Source organism: Notolepis coatsorum (genome assembly GCF_963971535.1).
Source record: "Notolepis coatsorum genome assembly, chromosome: 1".
NCBI lineage: Eukaryota > Metazoa > Chordata > Actinopteri > Aulopiformes > Paralepididae > Notolepis > Notolepis coatsorum.
Window position 1 is genome coordinate 226,252,718 of NC_140165.1, and position 13,748 is coordinate 226,266,465.

General features: G+C 43.2%; 1 protein-coding gene across 1 annotated transcript in view; it reads right to left on the minus strand.

Moving 5' to 3' along the window:
• Positions 1-313: 313 nt before the first annotated feature.
• LOC311224153 (acetylcholinesterase-like) overlaps positions 314-13,748 on the minus strand; it is a gene marked incomplete at both ends in the record, with an annotated part of 51,807 nt that continues 38,372 nt past the window's right edge. Inside the window, 2 exons of the mRNA XM_084309020.1 lie at positions 314-324; positions 10,729-10,886. Coding sequence (XP_084165146.1) covers positions 314-324; positions 10,729-10,886 — 169 coding nt within the window. The remainder of the gene's footprint in view (positions 325-10,728; positions 10,887-13,748) is intronic.

Genomic DNA, 13,748 nt, shown 5'->3' on the forward strand with positions numbered 1-13,748 from the left:
TGTGTGTGTGTGTGTGTGTGTGTGTGTGTGTATGTATATCATTATGTCTCTGTTTTTCTGTGTTGTAAGCCAGCTCCAGTTCTGCTCATGAATCCAACCCCAACAACCTTGTCTCACAACAGAGAAGAGTCACCCCTGAGGTCATCTCACTTCAAATGATTGGTTTTACATCAAATAAATACATAAATAAAACAAGAAAACAAATGAAGTGGATTTTAAATAACTTCCTCACACATTTGAATGAGTTTCTTCTGACTAAATAGTTGAATAACAACATCTTGACCTTGACCAGTCGCCCTCTGGAAGTGTCTGATCACATGAAGCCTGAAATCAGAGACGTGAAAAACACAAGATGTCTGTCACGCTGATCTTGCTTCTAACCGCTGCGGCCAGGGATTCTGTTTGTTTAATGAGGCAGATGCAGAGGTGCGTGCGTGTGTGTGTGTGTGTGGTAAATGGCTGCATTTATAAAACAGCTTTTATCCAAAGCGCTTTACAATTTGTTCCTCACATTTTACCCATTCACTCACACATTCACACACCGACAGCAGAGGCGACCATGCAAGGTGCCAACCTGCTCATCGGGAGCAATTAGGGGTTAAGTGTCTTGCTCAAGGAAACTTCGACATGCTGCCCGGGAGGAGCGGGAATCGAACCGGGAACCTCCGGATTACCAGACGACTGCTCTACCTCCCGAGCCACTGTCGCCACACATGTTTACGTGTGTGTCTGTGTTTGTTTGTTTGTGTATGTGAGTGTGTGAGTGAGTGAGTGAGTGAGTGAGTAAGTATTAATAATGAGCACAGCGTAGGGGTGTAAGAATGTTATTCACTCTGCGTGTGATCAGTGCTCACCGAAGTGATGACCAACCCCCCCACCACCACACCTCCCACTCAGACCTCCAGAGCTGCGGGTGAGAGGAGGGGGTGCGCGGAGCCGTGACTATCCCAGCCACGGAGCTCCCCCACAGGCCAAGAGAGGCGCAACGGCTCCCAGGAGGGGCCTGATGTACAGTACTTCCACCTACCATGAATGATTAAGACGTGTGTTGTGTGAGTGTGAATGCCAACGTGCGTTTATAAGTTAGTATGTGTGTGTATGTGTGTGAGTATACCAGTATGTGTTCATGTGTGTGTGTGTGTGCAGTGTGTGTGTGTGTGTGTGTGTGTGTGTGTGTGTGTGTGTGTGTGTGTGTGTGTGTGTGTGTGTGTGTGTGTGTGCTTTCAATGCTTTTTCGTTGTTTGATATTTACCCTGTAGCTATACATATAAATACTAAAACTCTGATTAGCACTATTACTCGGTAGTACTAATTTATATATTTTATACCCAGTTTAATCACCTGTACATTGAATATTTCTGTTGCACTTGACTGTTACATTTGCACTCTGGTTGAATGCCACACTTATTTTTGTTGTACTGCACTTGTTGTACTGTGCTGTATAATGACAGTTAATGTGAATCTAATCTAATTCTGAATGCTTTGTTTCATCTTACAATTCTACTGTTGTCCCCACAGTGAAACAGTGTCACTAAGGCCGCGGTCACAAGGATTTCTTGAATGCGTTGCTCTCAGACAGAAATTCATTCATTCATTCCGAAATCGGAATGATGCATCGTTTGCATTGTTTCATTGCCGATGCAATCCGCAATTATCCTACTTTTGCGTTAAAGCATGATGCGCGCGCTAAACCGGGCATCGTTGTTTGCTAGCTTTCTGCAACGTCGTCACGATGAAATCGGTTTAATCAGTGAATCACAGTAGCAAAGAACATATATATTGACACTACAATCAAAGTTCTACCTAATGACCGCAAATCGATTTTTCCGAGTGTTGTAGTTAATAATTCAATACTAAATTACAGTTACAATCAGGAATAACAGCACATCCAGTCAATAACCACTCCTGATCCATTTCCGCTGGAGATACGGGATCCCTGCGTTAACTCAATCAGCGCCAGAGGTCGCTGTTTACCGTGTGGTAAGAAGGTCACCGCTTTAAAGAATAGGAATACATGGCGGTGTTTGCAGGCCTCAAACTATATTATATATCATAGCTATGGATATAATACTATTGCCCATTTGACATCGAGTATCTATCATTCAATTTGTGAAAAAGAAATAATTTTTTCACCCATACATTCCCGTTTTATACCGTGGTGAATATGAGTATAGTTTTAGAGTAATCCTGTCTAATCCCAGAAAACGACGCTATGCAGCAATACATGCATTTCACTAGAAACCGTGGCGTTTCTCGCCTGTATCAACAATCAATCTGAAATCAACACTATATTATGTTTCATTATGAATGCATGAAAGGGTGGGGGGGGGTCGTTTCTCTATGCTTCGATCGTCACCAATGGAATACGTTACACACACACATTAGACACATACGCTCGGATAGCAGTGAAAGGATTCTTGGATCAACGCAAGATTGATACCATATAGCCCTTACCTTGACTAGGATGTACTCCTAAAAGAATATTCCAATTATCTGATTGCCATTCCAAGTATTGATGTCGATTGTGTTGCCAACATAATCCACCAAAGAACATGAACTGGGAATGCTTGATTCTCCTCAATCCATGTGTTATAAACGCTTGTCCTGCCCGACAAGGAAAACCCGGACCGGACTTTTTAGATCGACGCACAGCCCAAGCCAGAGAGTTTCAAAGGATGTGGAATACCGGCCGCAAGGCGGCAGGCGGCAGTATTGGACGTTTGCGATCTCAGACTCATTCCCAATGATAACACAGGCTCCCTCGATGGATTATGAACAGTGATGGGAGTAACGGCGTTATAAAGAACAGCGTTACTAACGGCGTTAGTTTGTTCAGTAACGAGTAATCTAACGGATTACTCTTCCAATCTTAATAACGCTGTTACCGTTACTGCCAAAATATGCGGCGCGTTACTGTCTATGATTGAAGCTGTTTTTTTCATCAGACAGATCTCTGTGCCGAGAGGCATACTGTCCTTCTCAGCCAACCTCAGCACGATTGGGGTAAGCCAATCAAAGGTAGAGGTGGGCGGGTGCCTCCAGAGTCTGACACAGCCACAACACACGCGACTCAGTCAGCGTGAGACCGCGGTCCGTGTACGTTTTGATAGTTCGTTTGGCGGCCAAATAATCCAAAACAAATCCAACGAACAACACAAGCGAGCAGTCAATGACAGACCGCGGGTCCATGAGCGTTTTTTGTTCACTCTTGTGTTAGTTGTGTGTTGCACTGCAGTAGTGGAGGCTCTACTCTACTGACATAGTGTTGCACTTCCTGGTTTAATAGCACAGTCTTCAGGTGCTCAGAGTCAGAGATATATATATCTGTATGTCATGCATGTATTAAATGTCATGATTAGATTTGTTTAGATGATTAGATTCGATTCGTATATCTGTATATCTGTATGTGTATGTCATAAATGTCATGAATTGAAAATGGGGGACCCTGATGTAAACAAGATGAAAGTCTTTCTCTGGTCTGCATCCCCTTAACAATTGTGTGTATTGAGCTGTACTGTACCCATTCTGCAATCTGTTAATTAAAATGTTCAATCAATCAGTATATATCTGTTATTTATTTTTGGTATAGTGCTTAACACTTTAAGGACCAGCCACGAGTTTATACGTGTTACGGTGCCATGCGTTGTGGACCAGAGCCACGAGTTAACTCGTGGCGAGTTGTTATTGTTTTATTCCATATTAATAATGCTATTAACGTCCCCGATCGACTTGCAGGACCTACCCGCATATTTGATTTTCGAAACATGCAATACCGGCCAGATCCGCTTAGGGGCGCCATCGCTCCACTGCAGTATCATTGAGGGCGATTGAAAAAAATTAATTTACTGTCTGTGGGCGTTTCATATGAGCCTCGATCCCAGCCGAACATACTCTGAACATACATACATGTTTGATCACGTTACCGAACACAGATTTCAGCCTGGAATAATGGGATTTATGATCAGCCAATGGACATATCGATCTACCAGATTTCGATGACTAATGACGAAATGCTGCCGGCGATCAAATGGGCTGACGGTAGGATACTATTCCCTATTACCTAAATTGTACCTCATCCCATTTCTGCTTTGCACTATATAGTATTGTATATTAGTACATTGCATAGTATATTGTATATTGTATGGTAACTCAGTTACTTCTATTCTGCATCGAACATTGTACATATGTCTATACTGAACACTGTGACTTCTATTTTTACTTTTATTTTACATGCTATACTATTTTATTTCATACTTATCTTGTCTAGCACAGTCTCTGGAGCGTAACAGTAAGAAGCATTTTGTATAAAAGTATTCTGTACTTCTGTATGACAACTATTAAAGAAACTTGAAACTTGAAACAAATTACAGCTGGATTGGACATTGTTTTAAAACGCAACGTGATCGATCAGTGAAAATGGCTACTTGAACGCACACTGTATTGCTAATCAATAATAGTAATCGCCCCCATTTCATCCATAGATGCTCTGTAATAGTTCGGATGCTACGCAGTTTGTTTTATTTCATTTGTATATATACAGCAGAAATGGCGTTTGATATAACGTGACTAGCCTTTAGCCTATTATCTAGCTCCCCAGAAAAAAGACGAGGCGAAAACTGCGATAAACCTTATATTCACGGCGCTATAAAATGACAACCAACCGATGGATTTTTATTTTCTTTAACCCATTATGAAGGCACGGTTTATGCACTCAAGTGACAATGAGAATGGACAGATAGCAATACTATAAAGTATATATATAGCTGTTAGAAAGTACATCGGTTTGTTGACAACGCTCGGTCCTCTGGACTATAAATCGCCGCAGGACTTTGGTCGCCAAAGTGTTAACAAGCATAATTGAATGTTGCCCAGTTGTGGCCTATTGAGGGGCAATACATGATATCAAAAGTTCCAAAACATCTATTGTATTTGTATGATCCACTATATAAACATAGTAATTATAATAATATACATACATGGCATTTGATTGGAGGCTAGTCTCACTTTGTCCCACAGCAACATTAAAATAGTTTAGATTTGTGTATGAATGAATGAATGAATGAAAACTTTATTTAACAGATTGCAGAATGGGTACAATACAGTACGGCTCAATACACACAATTGTTAAGGGGATGCAGACCTGAGAAAGACGTTTGTCTTGTTTACATCAGGGTCCCCCATTTTCAATTCATATAGACATTTATGACATACACAACATACATGACATTTATGGCATAGGGACATATAGGTATTTAGTACTGATACATTTGTGACATAAACGTCAAATATTCAAATATACAGTACTGTTACCCCTAGATCCTGACAGAGTATATACATAAGGAGGGGACTGTACATTAGGAGGGGGTGGGTGGGTGGGAGAGAAATATACATACGGCGGGGAGGGAATATATACATGCGGTGGGGAGGAGACTGTCTATTAGGAGGTGATGGGGGTTTTGGGCATTTACGGTGGCCAGTTTCGAATTGCAGCCTCCCGTAGGTGCTCTTTAAGAGCGGTTTTGAATGTGGGTAGGGATTCACATTCCTTTACAGCTTTGGGTAGGGCGTTCCACATTGATGTGGCATAATTGCGAAACGTGTCCCTTGTTTGAGCCGAATCTGGGTTTAACATGATTTGTTGAGCTTCCTCTGGTGTAGTGGTTGTGGTATTCACTGACCTTTGGGAAGTATTTTGACATGTACATGGGTACCTTAGTCGTATAGTGTATCTTGTAGACCAGGCCCATTGCAAGTTGCTGTACTCTGTCGTCTACTCTAAGCCATCCTAGGTTGTCAAAGTGGGCAGGGGTGAGGTGGGTTCTGGGGGTAAGGTCAAGTAGTAGTCTGACCAGTTTGTTTTCTGATGTTTGTAATCTTGTTGTAAGCGCCTTTGAGATGCTTTGGTACCATGAGGTGCACACATAGTCGTAGTACCCTTGAATGAGTGCTCCTGCCAGAGTCTTCAGGGTATTCTTGTTTACCAGAGAGGAGATCCGGTACATGAATCTAGTTCGTTGGTTGACTTTCTTTATTACATTGGATGCCATTTTGTCACAGGAAAGATTTGCCTCTAGGATGGAACCCAGGTAGGTAATTTCGTCTTTCCTTGTGACAATATTGTCACCCACTGTAACTGAGAAGCCGTCGGTCTTGCTGAGTTTGTTATTTGAACCGAAGAGAATGGACTCTGTTTTGCCCATGTGTAATGATAGTTTGTTATCAGCGAGCCATATGCAGATTTTGCCTAGTTTCGAGCTGAGGGTTTTTTCAACCTGCAACTTGTTCTTGTCAGAGACCAGCAGGGCTGAGTCGTCCGCAAACAGGAACAAGTTGCAGTCACAGGCTGACGACATGTCATTTGCATAAATTAGGAAGAGTAGCGGTCCTAGTATGCTTCCTTGTGGAACACCACAGCTCACTGTGAGGGGGGGGGATAGAGTACCGTTTACCTCTACCATCTGTTCTCTCCCCTCCAGGTAGGATTGCATCCAGCTCACTGATAAACTATCAAAACCAATTGCTTTTAGCTTGTCAATCAGAATGGAGTGATTGACAGTGGTGAAGGCCTTTTGTAGGTCCAGCATGACCATGCCGCAGTATTTGCCCGCGTCCACCTCTTGTTTGATGTGGTCGTTCAAATAGAGGAGGCATGTGTCAGTGGAGTGGGATGTTCTGAAGCCAGATTGGAATTCGTAGATTCGTTTTTTTTTTCCCGCCAGGTACTTTTCGACCTGTTCGTAGACTATTTTCTCCATGACTTTCGAGATGGAGGTAAGAATAGAAACAAGGGGGTAGTTGCCTGGGTCTAATTTGCTGCCCTTTTTGTGCAGAGGGGTCACTCTCGCAATTTTGAAGTCCTTGGGGACGTGTCCCTGTTTTATAGAGAGGTTTATTATGTGTGTGATGACTGGGGTGATGGCGGCTGCTGAGTCTGAGGAATTTGGAGGGGATGTTGTCATGGCCAGTGGCCTTGTTAGGTTGGAGGGCGCTCAATTTTTTGAGTACCTCATCGGTTGTTACCATTTCAAGTTTGAAGTCGTCTTTGTGGACCCCTAGGTTTTTGTAGTATGCTACAATGTGTTCTACCCCATAATGCCCTGAGTGGGAGGGTAGTTTGTTTACCAGTGTTGTGGCTATGTTTGTGAAGAAGATGTTTAAGTAATTGGCTACATCCAGCTTGTCTGTGATGAGCGTGTTGTCCGTCTTTATGTTTATGTTTGAGAATCTGGTTTTAACACTTTAATCGCCGATGACGTGTTTAGACGTCATTCCTCGCCATGCTCATTCTGCCGAAGACGCCGTAACTCGTCTTTGATATCAATAATTCAAAAATCTGTGATCGAAATCATATTTCTCCTCCGGAGACATGAGATGTACTGGTGAGCTCCACTCAACTGTCTATCGGTCCGAGAGCGCCATCTGGTGGCCGATCGGCAGATCGGCCAAGAGGGAGGGGCGCGCCAAACAGGAAGTGCTCATCCATAATCCGTCCGGGCACTCGCGATCGGTAGCCGGACTCCATCTCAACACACTGGATAATCAATCGCTCGCCCTAAAGGCGCTCCCATAGTCCAGCAGACTGTACACAGAGCAGACTCCGCGGATGTCCGCGCGGACGTCCGCGCGGACTCTTGAGCTTTGATCTCAGCGGACAGCAGACCCACAGGTGCGACGCTCCTATTTTCTGAGGCGCGGACATCCGCGCCGCTGACTTGGTGTAACACAAAACGCTGCTCGGCGTTTTGGTTGACATCGAACTGCATTAAATGTGACACTGCGCGAGCGATTGGTGGCGCGAGGAGAGAGATGAGCCCGTGAAGCGCGCTCTCTCTCTCTCTCTCTCTCTCTCTCTCTCTCTCTCTCTCTCTCTGTCTCTCTCTCTCCCTCTCCCTCTCTCTCTCTCCCGCTGATAATGTTCCCTCTGATCTGCCAGTACAGTAGAACAGACAGAATTGTGGGAAATGTAGTAAAACTGGTGCGAGAAATGTAGGAAATAGACCGCGGACGTCCGCTGAGATCTGCTCGACTATGAAAGCTCAAAGAGCCGCGCGGACCTCCGCCGAGTCTGCTCTGTGTACAGTCTGCTCGACTATGGGAGCACCTTAACTCAATAAACAACGTTATTTGGATGTATATAGTATTATACAACCTGGAAATGGTTCATCAGGATCAACATCCCATAATCGAAAACTGTCTACTCCACGCTGATCGTCCAAAGGCGCGAGGAAGATATGGTAAGATCCAGCGTTATTTTCTAACGTATTCTATACTAACTGATCTGATGATCATATGACCCACACTAGATGAATGGCATAACGTTGCCCACGGAATTATAAACGCCCCCTCGCCCATCCGGTCAATATCAGATGATACGTAGTAACTTCTAGAAGTACCTCCAGTTGAAATGTTTCATCTGGCAACGATTGCTACCAAACTGTATTTGATCATCAATATAATGCATTTGGAGCTATAAATCAAGTTCTGGAGAAAGCTGCAGAAAACGATAAAAACATACTTATACTTTAGACCATATTTTAGTATGAATATGTGAATGAAAAAGTATATCGTTGCTACACCCTGAACAATGGATATAGGACATTGAATGGGCCATAATAATGGCAATTTAGCAATAGAATTTAAAAAGTTATAGCCCTGCAAAGAAGGGGAACTTCTCCATAGACAAATAGAGCTGGCTAGGGATGGTAAATTATGAATTTGAACCATGGCAATCAAAGTGTTAAGTTTTTTACTGCAGCCTAGTTGATTATTGAGTAATTTCCAAAGTTCGCAGGGTTTGTTTTTGTTTTCCTCAGTTTTGTTGTTGATGAAATTTCTTTTTGCGGTTTTGATCATGGTGTTTACGTCATTTCTTAGTCTGTTTCTTTGAATTTTTAGTTCAACCACGTGGGCTTGGAGTTCACTGTTTGAGCTTTTGGAAAGCTTTGTCTGACTTTTATGAAGTTCAGAGAATTTTTTGTCTCTGGTTTTCATAGCGGCCAGTATTTCAGTGTGCATCCATGGCTTAGCGCAATTTTTAACCCTGGTGGTTCTTAGGGGTGCCATGTTGTTGAGTATTGTTGTGAATTTGGTTTTGAATCCAAGCCATGTTTCTTCAACCTGTGTACCACTGAGTTCATCTGACCAGTCCAAGCTCCCCAGTTCTAGGTTAAAGGCCTCTCTAGAGTACGTTTTGAGGTCTCTAGATGTGACTGTTTTGTGACAGCCGGCCTTCTGTTTTAGCTTTTTGCGGGTACAGAAAATCATATAATGATCACTTAATCCGCATGCTATCACCCCTTTATTGGAGATCATGGACTTGTCAGAGGTCAAAATGAGGTCAATGGTGGTTTGTGTCGAATCACATACCCTTGTGGGTTGGGTGATTAGCTGGCTGAAACCGTGCAGATCAGAAAATCTACTGAAGGCCTTGAAGACGGGTGCTGCTTTACGCAGCATATCCGTGTTCCAGTCCCCAATATGATTTTTTTCTACCCCCTCCACCCCAGCTAAACATCCATCAAGTGTGTCATAGAAGCCACTCTGTTCTGGCGGTCAATAGATGTGCCTACTAGTACTGGTTTCGCCCTATGTTGTATGTTGTTTATGTAAAAAAAAATACTTGAAAGTAACACAATAGTTACTTTCTGAAGTAACTAGTTACTTTTATAATTTGTAACTGAGTAAGTAATTTTGTTACTTTTTGGAAGAAGTAACTAGTAACTGTAACTAGTTACTTTTTTAAAGTAACTTTCCCAACACTGATTATGAATGAGAATATAGAATAAAAGAAATAACGATAGAAAACCCGATTTTTCTCTGGTTTTACGCTTTATTCGTGAGTGGCATCCAATGAGTTTGGACTCTGCATGTACTTTGCAATAAAAAACACAATTAACGCAATCATTGAACTGCCTCTTTGAACTGCTGCGGTCAGGCAAGCGATACAGGAGTCTCAAGGCGAGCACAGAAAGACTCAGAAGAAGCTTCTATCCCCAGGCCATCAGGCTGCTCAACGAACAATGAACACTACACAACAACCATCAAACACACATAGCACACACATCCACACGCACACACTCACTTTAAACAAACACACTGTAGCACCCACTCCCCACACTTTATATTTATTGATAAAGGATTTGCACTACAACTCGTACACCTTACTGTAAATTGTACCTAAAATTGTACCTCATCCCATTTCTGCTTTGCACTATATAGTATTGTATATTAGTACACTGCATAGTATTGTATATTATATGGTAACTCAGTTACGTCTATTCTGCATCGAACATTGTACATATGTCTATACTGAACACTGTGACCTCATTTTCTACTTCTAATTTACATGCTATACTATGTTATTTGATACTTATATTGTCTAGCACAGTCTCTGGAGCGTAACAGTAAGAAGCATTTTGTATAAAAGTATTCTGTACTTCTGTATGACAACTATTAAAGAAACTTGAAACTTGAAACTTGATTGAGACCACAGCGCGAGGAAAGGTCAGGGTGTTGATTTAAGACCTAATCTGATGTGGGAGAGAAATTAACTGTTGCGCTTGGATGATCATCTACACGATTTCCAATCCACTGGTGCAAGAGTAATTCAATTGTTTTGACTTTACAGGAGACGGTAATGTGTGTGTGTGTGTGTGTGTGTGTGTGTGTGTGTGTGTGTGTGTGTGTGTGTGTGTGTGTGTGTGTGTGTGTGTGTGTGTGTGTACTAACCTGATGCTCTCTGTATTTTGGGGACTAACTTGTCCCAAAGCTGGCACTGCTGAGCTTTCGGCATCCTCTCTGTCACTAGAGGGGCGGAGTTTAGAGTGACATACGCCTGCTGCTCCGGGGTGAACATGGGCCAATGAGCTTCTCCGATGCTGGGGTTCCTGACAGGAAACAGCCAATCACAGCAAACAACAGCAACGTGGTATCAGCCGGTGGCATCGAGACAAGTAAGCAACAGTCAGTGGCGTAGCGGATGCCCCCGCCACCCCCGCGGTGCGGGGAGGCCCCGGAGCTTAGGGGGCCCCGCCCCCACTGTAGACTATCCTCTTCGATTTTGTAACGCGCGCGAACAGGGCGCAGACAGTGGAGCCCAGTATGGTCTGCGGGGCTGCAGCTGGATGCATCTCGCGCAGAGGGCGGGCCCCCCCCCCCTCCCTGCTATGATTTGCTCACCTGCGATAGGGCTAGGCTGATAACTAATGTTGGCAGCATTCAAAACACAGCGGGAAGGCGCCGGTAAAAATGCTGCAAATATCCAAGCAAGCGGCGGTGCTTAGAAAAACAAGATGAGAGCGAAAGCCGCACCGCGTCCACAGCCCAGCCAGGCCCCCAGCCACGCTACAGCCGGCGAGACAGGTTAGAAGAATAGAACGTTTTATTCGCCATAACCAGTATGCTACTACAGGTTACATGTATGCATCAAAACGGTTACATTGTTTGTGTCGCTCCGCAGAGCTGAGCGTGAGAGCGCAGAGTTGGGCAGTGGTCTCCTCTAGTGAACGAGAGTGTTATTATTATTATTATTATTATTATTATTATTATTATTATTATTATTATTATTATTATTATTATTATTATATCACTTATCTCAGCACCCCCGCTGCTGAAGCCCTGATTATATTATATTATTATACAGTTCCTACTGACCCTATACTGTTTACAAAAGATGCCTGAAAAAATAAACATTTAAAAAAGTTGCCTACAGCCGCCGAGTGCTCCCCCGGGCCGAATATTGCACCGATCCTCGCGAGATAAAATCTACGGGTACCTCTCGGTGTGCCGAAGCTCTCCCTAAATCACTTCCATCATCGAAAACGAGGGGAAAAGGTTGGCTCGCGACCCTGAACATTTCGTGTGATTTTAAAAACGCTGTATTAAGTGAGCCTATTATGGGCTCCACGCGAGCTTTCTACCGTGGGTACATCTGGGCGTCCCACAACTTTTACTCATTCACATGTAGCCCCGAAAATGCTTAGAAAAGGAAAGCCGAAAGCGTGGAATAAACTCACCGAAACGGAAAAGTGTCCCGCAGGCACGCCGTGATTCCGATCCACGTGAAAATATTCACGGCCATAGAGGAGACCGTGGGACACCTTTTTGCAACCGAATATGTGTCTCGAATTTGCTCCCACGCGGCGAAAAAAGAAGCAACATTTTCTCACTTTATTATTGATTTAGGGGAGTGGGCAGGGCCTCATGGTCTGACCTGCGGGGGGGCCCCGACATATTGCGCAACGCCACTGGCAACAGTGACTTGCGGAGAAGCCATCAGATAAGTGTATTGTGTATAGTGGTAGCATGCAGCCCCCCCGCCCTCTAACCAAACATCTCCACTGTGGAATGAAGTGTCCCCTTTGCAGTGGTCAATGTATAAACAGTATATTGTAAGATGTGCATAACACTATGAAGCAAAGTTCATTAACACTTTAATCACTGATGACGTGTTTAGACGTCATTCCTAGCCATGCTCATTCTGCCGAAGACGCCGTAACTCGTCTTTGATATCAATAATTCAAAAATCTGTGATCGAAATCATATTTCTCCTCCGGAGACATGAGATGTACTGGTGAGCTCCACTCAACTGTCTAACGGTTCAAGAGGGCCATCCGGTGGCCGATCGGCAGATCGGCCAAGAGGGAGGGGCGCGCCAAACAGGAAGTGCTCATCCATAATCCGTCCGGGCACTCGCGATCGGTAGCCGGACCCCATCTCAACACACTGGATAATCAATTGCTCGCCCTAACTCAATAAACAACGTTATTTGGACGTATATAGTATTATACAACCTGGAAATGGTTCATCAGGATCAACATCCCATAATCGAAAACTGTCTACTCAACGCTCATCCCCCAACGGCGCGAGGAACATACGGTAAGATCCAGCGTTATTTTCTAACGTATTCCATATAAACTGCTCTGATGACCATATGACCCACACTAGACGAATGGTATAACGTTGCCCACGGAATTATAAACGCCCCCTCGCCCATCCGGTCAATATCAGATGATACGTAGTAACTTCTAGAACCACGTCCAGTTGAAATTTTTCATCTGGCAATGATCGCTACCAAACTGTATTTGATCATCAATATAATGCATTTGGAGCTATAAATCAAGTTCTGGAGAAAGCTGCAGAAAACGATAAAAACATACTTATACTTTAGACCATATTTTAGTATGAATATGTGAATGAAAAAGTATATCGTTGCTACACCCTGAACAATGGATATAGGACATTGAATGGGCCATAATAATGGCAATTTAGCAATAGAATTTAAAAAGTTATAGCCCTGCAAAGAAGGGGAACTTCTCCATAGACAAATAGAGCTGGCTAGGGATGGTAAATTATGAATTTGAACCATGGCGATCAAAGTGTTAAAAGCTTTTTTTCTTGTAAATAATAATGCACAGTCATTTTATATTTAACAAAAAAGTTATATAATAATAATAATAATAATAATAATAATAATAATAATAATAATAATAATAATAATAATAATAATAATAATAATAACAACAATAATAATAATTAACACATTCCCGCCCGGCCACGAACATGTCCGTGTTTCGAATCCAACGGTAGAGGGCCAACGCAAGGTTGTTTTGGCTTTTATTCCATTTTAATAACCTATTCAATGTCACCGAGTGGCACTGCAGATTTACCCCACTCTTGGAATTCTGAAAAGTGCATTACCGGCCAGATCCTCGTAGGGGCGCTGTCTCGATAATGCAGTGTTCCCTGTG